This window comes from Stigmatopora nigra, chromosome 2 (assembly GCF_051989575.1).
Source record: "Stigmatopora nigra isolate UIUO_SnigA chromosome 2, RoL_Snig_1.1, whole genome shotgun sequence".
Lineage (NCBI taxonomy): Eukaryota > Metazoa > Chordata > Actinopteri > Syngnathiformes > Syngnathidae > Stigmatopora > Stigmatopora nigra.
Genome location: NC_135509.1, coordinates 16,880,466 through 16,896,327, shown reverse-complemented (window position 1 = coordinate 16,896,327; position 15,862 = coordinate 16,880,466). Strand labels below are relative to the sequence as shown.

The window sequence follows — 15,862 nt, the reverse complement described above, 5'->3', positions numbered from 1 at the left end:
AATAAAAAAAACTACTAGACAGGCAAGGCTATATACAATGTCTATTGTTGGCCCAATGGGAAAATTCCCTACAAAAAAAAAAAATGATGTAAACCTTGAAATTTGATTTGAAGAGTTAAACCGATATTTAATATTTGTTTTCTGTGTGTAGAAAACAAGGCATTGTTCTGGTTCTCGCGTAATATTTCTCATTGGGGAAGTATCTCCTTCTACCTGGCATGTCTACTCAACATCTGTGTGGCTGTATTCTACCCATTTGGAGATGATGGAGATGAAGGTGAGGAATTGCTAGAGCTTAACAGAAATCCTCACACTGCACTTTAGTATGTACTCATCTAGTGTACTCTGTTCTAAATAATTAATTAGATTTTGTTATTTTTTCATTCTTGCCTTGTCTTTTAACTTGTCCGTACTGCTTCTTTGATGGATAATTTAACAATGAGCACTTTGTCTCATTAGTTGATTGTTATTAGTTTTAAAGTTAGATTTTTGTAATACCAAACACAATCACAGTGCCTGCTAAACAGATGTGAACAAGGGCAACAAAAAAAGTCACCTTAAAAGGTATATAACATCTCAAACTTTGTATATTTACCTAAGCACCCCTGCAATGGTGTCTCAATATTATGATCTGTACAATGGTTATTTCTTATTGCACACATAAGATAGTGTCCATGTGATTGTTAAATACAATTAATCATCTCATTTTCTGAACCTCTTTATCCTCACTAGCATCCTGGGGGGTGCTGGAGCCTATACCAGCTGACTTCGGGCCAGAGGCCCTAACCCCAATCGCTGGGCACGCGCACACTCATACCTAGGGGCAATTTAGAGTGTCCAATCAGCCTACCATGCATGTCTTTGGAATGTGGGAGGAAACCGGAGTACCCGGAGAAAACCCACGCAGGCCTGGGGAGAACATGCAAACTCCACACAGGTGGACCATCCTGTATTTGATCTCAGATCTCCAACCATGACGCCGTCGTGCTAACCACTCGGAAAACCCCCTTTAATGTTTGTAAGATAATACATATTTAAATTCTGTTATGCAAAGTTTAACACGCTCTGAACGTATCTTCGAAAAACGGCCGATGGTGACTCCCTGACCAATCAACATTTGTTTCTCTCCACAGGGACCTTAACCTATCTTTCCTGTGTTTTGCTGTGGACCGCATTATCAATATCCGTTGCTTTACTCCCAATCCTGCCCAAGCCATGGGGCATTCTTTTTGTCCTAATCTTCCTCATTCTACGTGCCATTTACACCATGGGCCTAGGTCCTGCGCTGTTATTACTGGGAACCATCAATGTAAGTGGCTGAAAACTTGAATGATGTATTTTATCTGCAGCTAAATGTGCTTTCTTGTGTATCTCACAGTTGTTCAACAAAATAGTTTTTTTGGTGAGTTTTGTGGGGAACCAAGGAACGTTCACCCGTGGTTACAAGGCTGTGGTTATGGATATGCTATTCATCTACCACTTGGGCTATGCAATCATTTGTGTTTTGGGGCTCTTTGTGCACGAGTTCTTTTACAGCTTTCTGGTAAGATATCCTAATTCAATGACTTAACAAATTATAGATGTAATATCGAATTGGATATATGCATTGTAGATGACTCTTGATGATCTCCTCACACAGCTCTTTGACTTGGTAATCAGAGAGGAAACGCTGCTTAATGTCATAAAAAGTGTGACCAGAAATGGACGCTCCATTATCCTCACTGCGGTTCTTGCCATCTTTCTCGTCTACTTTTTCTCCATCATCGGCTTCCTCTTTTTCAAAGATGACTTCCGTATGGATGTGAACCATCTACATGAATCAGGTAAGAATTTTATTCTCCGGTCAGAACATCTTGCAATCAGTAGCACATTGAAAGGAATCTACAGTACCTATTTTTCTCTGTGAATGTTTCTTTTCCTGAAAGATCATCCTGTCCGTTTTTTCCCTGTGCACCTGATTACACTGTATCAAGCTGCCTTTGTATTCAGGTTCCCTTCTATCTTAAATTGATTGCATAGTATACTGTCACACTCTATGTACAGGAAAAAAATCTTTTTTCGGACATTTAGACTTCTTAATTTTATTATTTTTTTCGGGCTGAACAATTATGCTTGAAATGATAATTCTCCATCCACCTTCTTACGCGTTATCAAGAGCAACAGCATTTTAGGAGATATACGGCATATTCACACCAGAAAAGTTCATAGTCTTGCGCCAAAGTATATTTGGTCCTAACTTTTTTGGTGCGTTTTATTTTTTTTATTTTTTTGTTTTTGTCAAATTGCAATTTTTGCAATCGACCCAAGAAATGATATCTTACAAGCATCGGAGAAAATTATCTGGGTGCGGTAACATTGACAAATGCGCATATTAATGTGCTTCAGCCAAACTTAAGGGACATTTGGCGAATAAGAGGATATTGATGAAATGTTGATTTTACATGTAAATATCTAGAAGACATTCCGTCTCCTCATTGCTTCATGTCGAATGTGCTATTATCTGATTTACTGCCATATGTACTGAAGCCATAATAAGTTTTCACAACAACTTTCAAACAATGAGCTGGGTTTTGCTTGCTAATTATTCAGGCAGTTAAAGTGTAAACCCTGATAGAATAATTAAATAATAATAATTTCGGTAACCCTTACAGAAAGAGTTTTTTTACACAGTGTATGTAAACTACTGGCTTCGACAGTATGTATAAAAAATTGACATATTTTTTAAATACACACCGACATAGAGAATACATTTAAATATGTGGACGGACAGGTATAACAAAGTGATTTTAAAAGTTGCAAAGGTAAAATCTTCATATTGTGCAGTCCAATTCACTTAAAAAGGTTTATTCTTTGTAGTTTAATTTCCCTACAAAAACTGAAACTATATTAAAGGGTAAATGTGCTCAATCTTGCCATGTGCTTTGACGCCCTTTATTCATTTATACATTTTGAAACAATGAATGAACAGTCTGTCCGCCGATACATGTTTTGAAAAAGCTGCCGAGAATCTGGGTGTGTTAATAAGCTGTGGCCGTGAGCAAAGCACGGTCAGGCGAGACACCCAGTAGGCACATGTGCACCTGTTGCATAACCTGGTGGCCGCCCCATCCTGTTTGCGCACGGGAGAGCCGTGGCACGTTATGTAAGCGCTGGCGCTCATGCTTCTGTGTTTATAGGCTCAGGAGGGAGCTGATATGTAAAACTCTAACTAACCTATACTGCTTGGTCAAAGACATTCACACACACTGACCACAGCAACCCATCCCAGCGTCCAATCTGAGTCCCCTTTTTGAGATCACCATACTCTAATAGAGCTCCCAAGCTGCTTAAAATTTTACCGTTGTGCAAATGATTTGCACACGTTCTTTTCAAGCAACATTTGGACATCTGCCCACTCAGCAGCTGCAGTTTACATAATCATATAGTATCATGCTTCTGATTACCAGCACTGATTGGAAAAAGGAACATTTTGCAAGACACTTCATTTATAAAAAAAAAAAAAGGAACAACTTTGATTTGCATCTGTTGTTAATGTCACTTTGGCTGGAATCTATGCCACGTGACTATGTAAAAGGGCTAGATGCAGTCTGGATTGATCACCTGTCAATCACAGAGCTGGCATGCAGAGATAGGCAAGCAATCACACTCAAATTCACACCTATGGGAATTTAGTGATCAGTAAAAGCAACTTACAGTACATGAGTATGGGAGGAAGCTTTGGAGAAAATCCCAGTCAAAGCCAAAGTTGACATTGTCACTGTACCTAACCTCCAAAAAATGAATGCATGTATATATCTTAACACCTTTTTATTGTCTGTAGAAAATGTGCCCGTATTTGATGAATCAATGGTGGAAGATCAGTGTGTGAAAGACACTTGTCCTGTTTCCCCTATAACTGTAGCCGGTAAGTTTTATTTTTATTTTTTTTGTGATATGTTCACTCACTTCTTATTTATAGCTTATAATAAAAAATGGAGTCACATCTGATTTACAAGTCATATACATAGCTTTTCAAAAACATTCTTGTCGCAGTTAACAAACGGACATTGATGACAATCTATGAGCACAAAGCATTTTCACACATGGACAGGCGCACAAAGAAACCTAATGAAGCACAAAAGATGACTCATCTACATAGCTCACCTGCATTAAGTCCACACACACACACACACACACACACACACACACGTGACCCCACACAATCCCGACATTATCTGATTGATTACATTTTCCTGTTAGTGAAACATTTTTCTGATGTTTATTTTCGATACCCTTCATGTGACATGGGAACTTCTTTATTCTTCGTTCGCACCATTTCAGACAGATTATGAAAAGACTTTCATAGTGAGGTCATGCATGAGGCAGATGGTATCAGAATCAAATCATCTACTATAAAGAAGACTGTGTGTTTTTTCCACCCTCAATAAAAAACAGTTCATAGGTGTGTAATTGACCTTTGTCAAAATACCAAAAGGAGCAAGAATTACAGAACACTATACCATGGTACCTTGAGATATGAGCTTAATGCGTTCCAGAACTTAGCTCGTATGTCGATTTTCTCGTAACTCAAACGAACGTTGCCCATAGAAATGAACTAAACACAAATAAATTTGTTCCAACCCTCTGAAAAAACACCAAAAACAAGCAAGATATTGGATTGGAAAAACATTATGTTCTAATTCCCCATTTATTAACAAAGTAACAAATAACTACTGGTTTAATACCACTAATGTGTTTAATATTATTAGAATTAGACAGATTTTGCAGAGAGTAGAGAGATGGACAGAGAGAGGGGAGCACCTTGCACTAAACTTAATTCTAATTTAGTTTTAAATTTTGATAGCTTTCCTTTCCCGACTGGGTTGGCTCTATTTGCCCCGCCTCCACCCTGACTTTCAGATGCAACCTATCGAGGGTTGTTTGCTTTTGTATTCCCTTCAAAATATTCCAAAAATGATGCACACAAATGTCTTCACAATAGGGTAACGCACGACCACTTGCCAACTAACCCGGGAAGTAGTACTCCTCTCTTATTTGCGACGGGAATAAAAAAAAAAAAAAAAACACTGAAAAAATGCGACAACCGCAGAGACATTACACGAGGGAGTTGCGGGGAGAAAGGCAGTGCCCATGATGTTCTTATGAGCAACCTCTCGCGTCCACTGTCTGCTCGTATATCAAAATTTGTCTCGTATCTCAAGATAAATATTTGCTCAAAATTTTACTCGTATCTCAAATTGCTCGTATGACGGGGCACTCGTATGTCATGGTACCACTGTACTACACCACCATGACCTGAACAATTTAATGTTAGTGTCCCAGTCTCGAGCAACTAAGAGACTCACTATCTCAACCTATGTACTGATGGGCCAATGGCATGTTGATTTTTATACCAAGAGAACCTGGGCGTTGTAATGAGAGACTTGGCAGACTGCCTCTCCTCTGTGGTGTACAACATGTCACTACAAACAAAGTACCTAGACTCCAGCTGTCATGTAAAAGTAGCTCTAGTCTACTTGTATATCTTTCCTCAATTTAGATGTCATAGGTGGGAAAATTCACTGTGATAGAAGTTATTGCAAATATACAAATTAGCAGTTGTATAAATCTGGATGTATGTCTTAGCATGGCTGCTTCTCAAACACATTTTAAGAAAAGTGTTCCAGAAATGTATACTCACAGCTTTCTTATTGTTTTTTAATTGATACAGATAAGGGAACAGAAAGGGTATGTGACACTCTGCTCATGTGTATTATCACCGTGTTGAACCAAGGACTACGTAATGGTGGTGGTGTTGGCGATATCCTAAGGAGACCCTCCAAAGAGGTCAGCCTAAGATAGATTTACAAAAATGACCTCTACACTTCAATGGCTAATTTGTATTTTCTCTCTATTTTGCATGTCCACTGCCTGATCCAGGAACCGCTGTTTGCTGCACGTGTCGTTTATGACCTTCTATTCTTCTTTGTTGTCATCATCATTGTTCTAAACCTTATTTTTGGTGTTATCATCGACACCTTTGCAGATCTTAGGAGTGAGAAACAAAGGAAAGAGGAGATTCTGAAAACAACTTGTTTTATCTGTGGTGTGTATTATTCTGGTCATGAAAGACTTACGCTTAGACAATGCTGTGTTCGCAATAATGTCACAATACTGTTTTTTTTCAGGTTTGGAAAGGGACAAGTTTGACAATAAGACTGTGTCCTTCGAAGAGCATATACTATCTGAGCACAATATGTGGCATTACCTTTACTTCTTGGTTCTGGTGAGAGTGAAGGATCCCACCGAATACACTGGGCCAGAAAGTTATGTCGCCCAGATGATAGCGGTCAGTATCATGCATACACACAAAATATTTGCATTTGCATTGTCATAAATCACTGAATGGTGGATTGTGGTCCAGCTCTGGATCCAAAAGCGGGCCATACGGACTCAAACCTACAGCCATAAAAGAATGGTCATGATTTGAAACCAAGGGAGAGCCTTTTTGAGAAAATTTTGAAAAACTTGTAGTACCAGAGATTGCTACTGAATACTGGCTTCTGCGTAGGGTAATTGACATTGGCGCTCTATTTTAAAATGTTTAGTAATGCAATCATGGCTTTTCCGTTGACTATGAACAAGTATTCAAAGAAAGTTCTTATTTTTAGCCAAAATATGCCAAAAAAGTCTAGTCTTGGTTTGACATGCCAATTTTTTACCAAAACCAAACAGTTCCTTTGATACAAGCAAAAAGTAGTTTGCGATTCTCTCTGTACTATAGTGGCAACGTGTTTGGGGAAAAGGTGTGTTACATTAGGCAACTGCAATCACTACCGCCCTTAGATCCTATTTCCTGTGCCTGGCCGCTGGCGGAAAAATATATAATTACTAAAAAAAAATTAACAAGAAGCAGTTACCAAAGTATTGTGTAAATTGCAGTCTGCAAATTCTAGACTGAAGGACATTTGCACGTGTAGTCGAGTCCAGCACGCCGTGTGCGCTCAATATTTTCAACAATCTCCTAGTCGTCTCTTGAGTCATAATGTAACCAGACCGAATGCATTTAAAATGCATCATTTTGTATGCATGGACAAAGCTAAATCTTTTCAACTATTCTTGGGCAAACATTGCAAATGTGAACGGGCTTTTGTAATGAATATACGCATATCCGGGGGTGTCCTGCGTAAATTCAACAAACTATAATAACAATACCATTAAAGTAAATTAATGAGTGAGCTAATGCAAAAAAACGAAGGAAAAAAATGATTCAATATACAACCTCGGGGAAAAAAAAGAAATACCAAGAAAAAAAATCAAAAAAGTACCTTCAAAATAAATTACTCATAAAATTAAAAAAAAACTTTAAAATAAATTAGTCAGAAAAAAAACTGTTAAACAACTCTCAAAATAAATTTATTACAAAAACAGAGGTGAAGAAAAATAAATTAAAAAAAATCCAGGAAACCAATTATTTGGAAAAATTTAGTTCAAACAAATAATTAATTAAAAAAACAAACCCAGAAAACCAATTATTAGGAAAAATTTAGTTTAGAAAAATCATTAATTGAAAAAAAACAACCCCAATAATAAATTATTATCAAAGACTGAGCCTTAAAGCAGGTTACAAGCATCAGTTCATTCTACTTTTAAATGCCTGGAGAGAGATATTGTGTTGTTTTTAAGGTAGACTTTACTCTGCTGAGTTTGCCTTTTGGGAATGAGTATAGTTAAATAGCAATTATACCAAGTCCAACTTTATTAGCACCAGTGCAGCAACTTTCTACTTTGACACACAGACCAGAACACGAAGGAGATAATGGCAGCTTAAGGTGTTATTACGAGTTAATGTTTTCAAATAAAGACCCACATTTCCAGCCTGCACAATGGCACGTTTGGGATTAATTTCAATTTTGTGATTGGGAAAATAAATGGTCACATTATAATTAGTAATTTCCTTGACAAACATAAACGCTCAAGATTTATATTTATTGTTAGCGTTAAGAATTAGTATTAAGAATGAACAGATCTTATATAAAGTTAAAATTGATGAATGTGTATTGTACTGCTATCCATTTTCTTTGTAATCATTTTGGCCGCAGATGTTCCTTGCCAGCAAATTATAGGAAACATATTGGGGAAAAAAATATGAGTACAAATGAGATGAAACGACATGTATTCAAATTGTATCCCTCATTTTGCGGCCAATAAGATAGCTTCCATGTAGTAAGTTTACACCTTAAATCACACTTGGTGAACCTTACCATTCTGTATTAAATTTTCAGAAATTATCCTTAAGAAACTGTTGGGAACATTTAAAGTAGCTGATAGTCATTCATCACTGCTAATTACAAACCAAAATGTACCTGATTTAAGATATATCTTGACCAGTTAGATAATATGGTTATAAAGTGCATTCTTTGGATGTGCTTTCAAAAATGAAAGCTTCTATGAAAAGTAACTTTTTCAATGATAGCAGACCACCACAAAAAAAAAACATTGATAATGTCAGGCAAAGTTTTTTTACAGTCTGCTAGCATGATTCTCTTGTTTCCATTTACATAACTGTCATTAATTATGAAATGGTAAGAAACGACCAGATTTGAGTTGACATCTTTTTTCTACATTACATTAGTACAGTCATTTGTCATTGGGTTTTTAACTTGGTCACCATTTCATAGTACCTTTACATTTTATTTTATGGAGTTTGTAGTCAGTATTGAGCCTCAATTTATTGATGCAATGCAACTTTTGTTCCAAGCTTTGGCTCGCAAAAGTGTTTGTATCAAGTTTTGTGGGATGCAGTTGATGTTTTCAAAAGCACCATTACTTAAAATGCACAATCAGTGTGTGTGTGTGCACATTTGTGTGCATGTGTGTGTGCACGTTTGTGCGTGTGTGCTATGCTGGTGTTTATGTGAAAGGAACAGAAGCTACAGGCCTAGCAGGTACTGCATCAACCTAGTTGCATAACCCATCTCAAGTGGCCTGCTAATAGCTCAGCCTCCCTTACACGTGCTCGTCTGTCCCTTTGAGTTACGTATCCGCACACAAAACACACTGTCCGCATTGTGAGCCTTTCATTTACACTACCACACACACACGCACTGCACGTTTAAGAATGTTTACAAAAGAACAGCAGAGGTAATAAAAATGCATTTGTTACATAAAGGAGGTGGAAAGGTCACATTTTGCTCTGTAGTATAAAATCCTTTTCAGCTTTACTGAAATATTGACACCATGGTCAAATGATATGACTTTCGTGTAAAAAAAAAAAAAAAAAAGAAGCTGAGCTGATGTTCAATAAAGCAAACAGCTGATGTTCACTAAAGCATTTTTTTTTACATTATCCACTTTAATACAAACTAGTACAAAGAACAATTGATTTTACATATTTAACACTGCACATTTGTACAATACCTGAGACATTCCAATAAGCTACTCCAGTTTCATCAATGGGTCATTATTGCACAGTTTGGGAGTCCAGTCCTTTCTATCGTCAAAGTGTTGTGATATCCTCCTGACTACCAGTAGTAGAAATTTGTCCTCAGTAGAGGACATTTGTAAACCTAAATATCTCCCACCTGGTGCATCCAATCACATTAAATTTGTGCTCTGTACAGGACATTCAGAGCTTTCCAATGATACCAAATTTATTTTGCAGTATTCCAATTACTTCACATAGATTGGGGAATTCCAAAGTAAATGCAAGTCTAGGTAATATTAGCCCACAAAAATGGAAACTTAAGGCCTCCAGGTTGTTTAACATCTATTTATCAGTTCCCAATGGCAATTACTTATATTGTTGAGATTTATTGACACTTTGGAATTTAAAATAAACATTCTTCCTTTTAAATCATCCATTTCCTCAGTTTTAACTTTTGACCTGTCATCTATGTTCTATTTTGAATAACTTAGAATGTCTGTACTTGGACATAAGCATAAGCATTCTTTTTTTATGTACAATTTGTTCAGTGTCCCAAAATGATGGGTATTCAGTTCATATGTACACCAATACTACAATATTCAAGTTTGTTTTTTTAACCTTGTATGGTGGAATTTGTTTTATCTAACGGTAAGTTGCATTGGAACCTCTCTTTACCTTGAAAGAATGATAACATCAATGTAGAAATTTGGAAATGACAAGTTGTAATGTTGGCCAGATAACTCACGTGCTGTTTTGTCCCCAAGCTCTTGAGATATTTTATAGCAACATGTATTTTTGCACATTGAGTACAGCATGCTCATTGGTATCTTGTTTGTAATACCCACAAAGCACATGGAAGTCTGTTAATTCATGCTCATTTAAGTGTTGAAATTGATCAGTGGACAGAAAGAAAGTCTTTCAGGCAGAACAGCACTAAGTAAAAAGGCAAAATGGTGATCTGTTTTTGCCGCAAATTGCCTAGAGTTGTCACAGTCTTGTAATTCGATAAGTAGTAACTAACCAGTGGTTTGTGCGTCAGCCTCACAGCTCTGCAGTCGAGGGTTTGATCCCAGGTCGGTCTTCAGTCTGTGGAGTTTGCATGTTCTCCTTGGGATTGCGTGGGTTTTCTCCAGGTACTCCGGTTTCCTCCCACATCCCAAAAACATGGAGATAAATTGGTTGATCAGGGTGCCCCTGGCCTAGTATTCGTAGCTAGCTGGTGTAAGCTCCAGCACCTCCCTCAGGAATAAATGAAGTAACAAAATAGATCTAAAAGTGTATTTTTTTGGTGAGTTTGTTTAAAAAAAATAAAACGGAAACTTTCAGTTTCAAAAAATATGTTGGCATTCAATACTTCTGGCCTTGATTTAGCTCCATATGTGCACGCCAATTCACCCTCGGTGTCTCACACATTTATTTCATACCCAAAATATATTCTTATATAAGAGTAGGTGAGAAAATACCTCACTCCTACAGAATGTACGATGGCGGTGCCAGTCAACTCCCACTCATGCCACCATTAAGTCATCCTTATGATAAGTGGCCAAAAAATATTACACAATCTCAGCTGATGACAGTTTGTCTGCTTGAAATATTTTTTCTCACCCACTACGCTTTCTTGAAGATGCACACACCCACACTTGTACACACAGACACACTTTGCATGAAAGGTCCAAATTGATTACCCAAGTCCAGTGGTTTATTTTGTCTATCTGATTGGCTTTTATGTTGGCACCTGGCTTGGATGTGGGGCACAATGAGAAGGGGCTGAGGATAGTCCAACAACATGCAAATCTTTAGCAAAGAATTCTGAATTTTAATTTTTTTTTACCCCTGAACCCCATCTACCGAGCATCTTTTTGATGTTTATAGTGGACCGGTTCTCACTCGGCGGCCCGGTTGCGTGGGTGGTCAGCCTCATAGCTCTGGGGTCCTGGGTTCAATCCTGGGTTCAAATCCAGGTCATGTCCATCTGTGTGGAGATTGCATGTTCTCCCCGGGCCTGTGTGGGTTTTCCCTGGGTACTCCAGTTTCCTCCTACAGTCCAAAAACATCCATGGTAGACTGATTGGGCATTCTAAATTGCCCCGAGGTATGGGTGAGAGTATGCATGGTTGTCTATCTCCTTGTGCCCTGCGATCGGCTGGCCACCGATTTAAGGTGCCCCCCGCTTCTGGGCTGGAGACAGCTGGGATTGGCTCCAGCAACCCCTGCGATTCTAATGAGGATAAAGCAGTTCAGAAAATGAGATCAGATGGTTTCCACTCCGAATTTTTTAAGAACCATCCACAGGTTGTCCTATCTTTAAATTCCTCCACCACCAATTTTTAAGATCTCTGACCATTAAGGATGACTTCCAATTGGCCCACTATTTGCACAACAACTTCCTCCAAAAGGGCCCATGTGACTCATTCTCGAACTTGACCAGCATCTGTACTACTGGTGTCATCCAACACTTACCATAATTACAGCGTGCACCTGCAATCTTACAACCCTAGCTCTGGTGTACCACCTCCACAATTAAGATGTTAAATTTGGTCTACTGTGTTGAAATGTCCCCTGCCTTTCCTTGCATGTGGAAAAAGTCGTAAGAAATTGGAGTTTTATTTGCTTTTGGAAAAGGACCATGCTAGACTAGTTCAAAGCAGCTTTTCACATGTTATTTTTGGCCTGCTAGATCACACCCCAAAGTGATGATCATCTTAAAGCTCCACCTCTCTTTTCACATTGTAGTCCTAACTGGTCATTTTTGTTGCAGGTTTCCATTCATAATGATAAATAAAAGATACATGTTCACCAATCTGCTGGCTTAAAAGTGTAATCAGTTGATTGCAGTCAGGTGCTGCTTGTTTTAGAAAAAACCTCAGTTAGTCAACTTGTCAATACTGGATTAGTTGTTGAATAGTTTTAACAATCTGACTCTCATTTTACTCTGCCTTTTTCAGAAGAAACCTCTTTAGTAAACTTGTCAATGCTGGATTAGTTGTTGAATCGTTTGAACAATCTGATTTTCTCAGTTTAATATGGTTATGGTCCTGGCCGGACGTTTGGTCGCCCGGACGTCGTGGTCACCCGGACGTTTGGTCGCCCGGATGTTTGGTCGCCCGGACGTTTGGTCGCCTGACGTTTGGTCGCCTGACGTTTGGTCGCCTGACGTTTGGTCGCCTGACGTTTGGTCCCCGTTGGTCCCCCGGTCTTTTGGTCTTTATGGTAGACCCTGAATTGGTTTCCCACCAATCACCGGGCACAATGTCACAACCTTTCACCGAATCAATTATTTTATCATATGAATAAATGAGAAACAACTAATGAGTAAATAGAGTTGAATGTAAATCGGAATAAAAAAAATAATGCAACCAATGTTTTAGGGTGCTGGCAACAGACTGTTTTTATATTATTATTGCCCCGTGGGCCTGTTTTGTAAATGGAGCAGCCCATAGCAATACATTAGGGGAGTAGACTTTACAAGTCAAATATGGTTCTCTTTGCTCTTAATGTGAGGTTCCTTCAACTATTTTTTTGTTGTTGTTTTTTTTCCCCCACCAAAATATGATGCTGATATTTTGCATTACCCAAGATAATAACAAACCATGACTCTGTGGATTCGCCATAAGGCATAATATTCTTTTGGTTGTGCTATAATGAATTCTCTGTTGTGTGCATCCTCATCATTTTGCAAATGGAAAAACTATTTTATTTTGACTTCACTTTGGGGGTTTTTCCCCCATGTCAACGACCAATTCTTAGCATTCGTGTTCCACTTGAATGTCTCGAATGAACAAAATATATTACACATTCAGAAACAATGCTTCTACAGTCCAATTTGGGTTCTTTGCAGACAATTTTGATCAGCACCTGTCTGTGCATTGCGTTTGACTGAAAATACCAGTGATTGATAAATTTATTTGCTTCCATGCTTGACCGTAGCCCCGAAACTGAAAGGCTGTCACGCATAAGTGCAAAGCAAAGAACAGCTCCCCTTCTTATAAGAGTATTTAAATGAACTTGATGCCATTTGCTAACTTCTCTATGTGTATCTTAACATAACATTTTGTGATTCACCACTCCGAGGCTGACTGTGCCAGAATTGCCACCACTGCCGACTGCTTGACATTCTGACTCAGCTCTATTTTGACCGTTATTCACTTCATCCTCACAATTTCTCTCACACCCTATCTCTGCCTCATCTCTCAGGAAAAGAACTTGGATTGGTTCCCCAGAATGAGAGCCATGTCTCTGGTGAGCAACGAGGGGGATAACGAGCAGAATGAGATGCGATCTCTCCAGGAGAAATTGGAGAGCACTGTCACCCTGGTATCTCAGCTCTCGGCCCAGCTGTCTGAGCTCAAGGAGCAGGTAAAGAGCCATTTTCTTACACTCCTTCGCCGAATATTACTGCAAAACACAGGCTTGTACTACCATAGTTGCATAAGGAACCTCTTGACCTTAAAGTGAGTCAGCCAAAAAGTCACAGGCAATGGGACATCCTTACTTCTCCAATATCAGCTTACATCCTTTTATAGTCAACTTTTTGTCTTCATAACTGTGTGAAACCTAGAAGTGGAAGGAGGTTTATATATTTGGTTGCATTTTGTATGTTTATGCTTCTGGGGTTAAACAAAGGAGGTGACATTTCGCGGTTCTAATAAGGTCAAAGGAATTTTACCTAGACTTGATAACGGATTATTTTATTCACATTGAGGGTTTTCTTTTAAATGCTCGGAAGAGAAATTTGAACTAACAGAATTTTAAAATCCAACTACTAAATGAAATAAACATTTTTTTACGAAATACAGTCGAAATACGAGCTTAATGCGTTCCGGGACAGAGCTCGTATGTCAATTTACTCGTAACTCAAACAAACCTTTCTCATAGAAATGAACTAAAAATTAATTAATTTGTTCCAACCGTCTGGAAAAAAAACACTCAAAACAGGATATTGGATTGGAAAAACATTTATATTTGTTCTAATTTGCCAACTCTTAGCAAAGTAACAAATAACTAGTGGTTCAATAGCACTAAATTGTGTTTAATATTATTAAAATTAGACGGGTTTTGCGGAGGGGAGTGAGACAAAGAGCGGGTGGGGGGAGTTTCTGCACGGCAATGTGCTCATAATATAACATAAACAAATTTAAATGAACTTGGATCCCGATGCAGACACGCACAAAAATAAATTTGATCTAACCTTGCACTAAACTTAATTCTAATTTTGTTTCAAATTCTTATACCTTTCTTCTCCTGGGTTGACTCTATTTTCCCCGCCTCCACCCTGACTTTCAGATGCTACCTATCGAGTCTTGTTTACTTTTGGGAATCCTAACTTCTCTAATATCTGACATTTGACAGCCTTTAAAATGCAGTGGAACAAGTTAAAAGTTTACCTCCAGCGATGATTGTGGCTTTGCTGATGCAAGCGTGAATGATCATTCTTGCCATCACCTGCCTCACCGGCATGTGATTCCGGTCACAATCTTGTTCTTGTTCCGCTTCCCATCGATGTGTTGAGGTCACGCTCATAAATAAACAAAACAACAACCTGTGGACGCCATCACGGCTGTCACAGTCACCATCTGATCCCTGTAATCACAGGTTCAAATAAAATAAACAAACAAACAAAAACTAATAAATTATTCAGGTTTTAATCTGGATTTATTTTTATTTATTTAACGCCGAATACATTCATGGGCAATTTAGCAAGTTTTAGTAATGCAGTAGGAGACCTGAATTGTGTTGGTTGTGTGCCCTCCGCAGATGACTGAGCAGAGGAAGCATAAGCAAAGGCAAGGATTAATGGCTCCTCCGAAACAAACCATCACGTCTCCAACCACCGAGAGTGTCGCAACGCTGACAGGACACAATGCAGGGACGCTCGGAACTGTTAGAAAAGACAATACAAATATGCAGGTAGCACACCCTTAGTTACTTCACCAGTGCGTGACATATTTTTACCCATAGGTGCCTTTTGTATGACAGCACGGGCAGTTTTTGGGCCACGTGTTCGCCAATTTAGTTTGCGTCCACAACTAAACGCACAGTGGGTTATACTTGGCACACGTGCTATTGTGGTGCTGGTGTGCCCATACAGAGTGGGAATGGAATCAAGTTGGTAAGATTGGTTCTTTGTCGTCTCAGCGCAAATGCCTTTATTTTCTTAATGTGGTCGGAGTAAACCATGGACTACTGGTACTGAGATCTGTAATTTTAACATTTTAATGACAGGGGTATTGTTTTTTTTACACTTTGGGGGTGGAATATTTGCTGCCTAACTGTTTTTAAACTGATTTATTCATTGTTACAAATGCACTTTTGCCATAAAAAAGGGAGAAACTGGCTAGCTTTGGAGTATTGTCTTTGACCAAGATGCATTCATTGCACTGCATCTTTTTCTCATTTGTTCTGACTTCTGCGGAGTGATAATTGAATGTGAATAAAATAAATAAATTCTGACTTGAA

At 38.4% G+C, this 15,862-nt stretch overlaps 1 protein-coding gene across 1 annotated transcript in view; it reads left to right on the top strand.

Moving 5' to 3' along the window:
- itpr2 (inositol 1,4,5-trisphosphate receptor, type 2) overlaps window positions 1-15,862 on the top strand; it is a 60,833-nt gene extending 44,971 nt beyond the window's left edge. Inside the window, exons 47-56 of the mRNA XM_077742465.1 lie at window positions 152-277; window positions 1,134-1,309; window positions 1,379-1,543; window positions 1,640-1,823; window positions 3,821-3,904; window positions 5,711-5,826; window positions 5,920-6,085; window positions 6,168-6,328; window positions 13,601-13,762; window positions 15,161-15,862. Of these exons, the coding sequence (XP_077598591.1) occupies window positions 152-277; window positions 1,134-1,309; window positions 1,379-1,543; window positions 1,640-1,823; window positions 3,821-3,904; window positions 5,711-5,826; window positions 5,920-6,085; window positions 6,168-6,328; window positions 13,601-13,762; window positions 15,161-15,328 (1,508 nt within the window). The 3' untranslated portion in view covers window positions 15,329-15,862. The remainder of the gene's footprint in view (window positions 1-151; window positions 278-1,133; window positions 1,310-1,378; window positions 1,544-1,639; window positions 1,824-3,820; window positions 3,905-5,710; window positions 5,827-5,919; window positions 6,086-6,167; window positions 6,329-13,600; window positions 13,763-15,160) is intronic.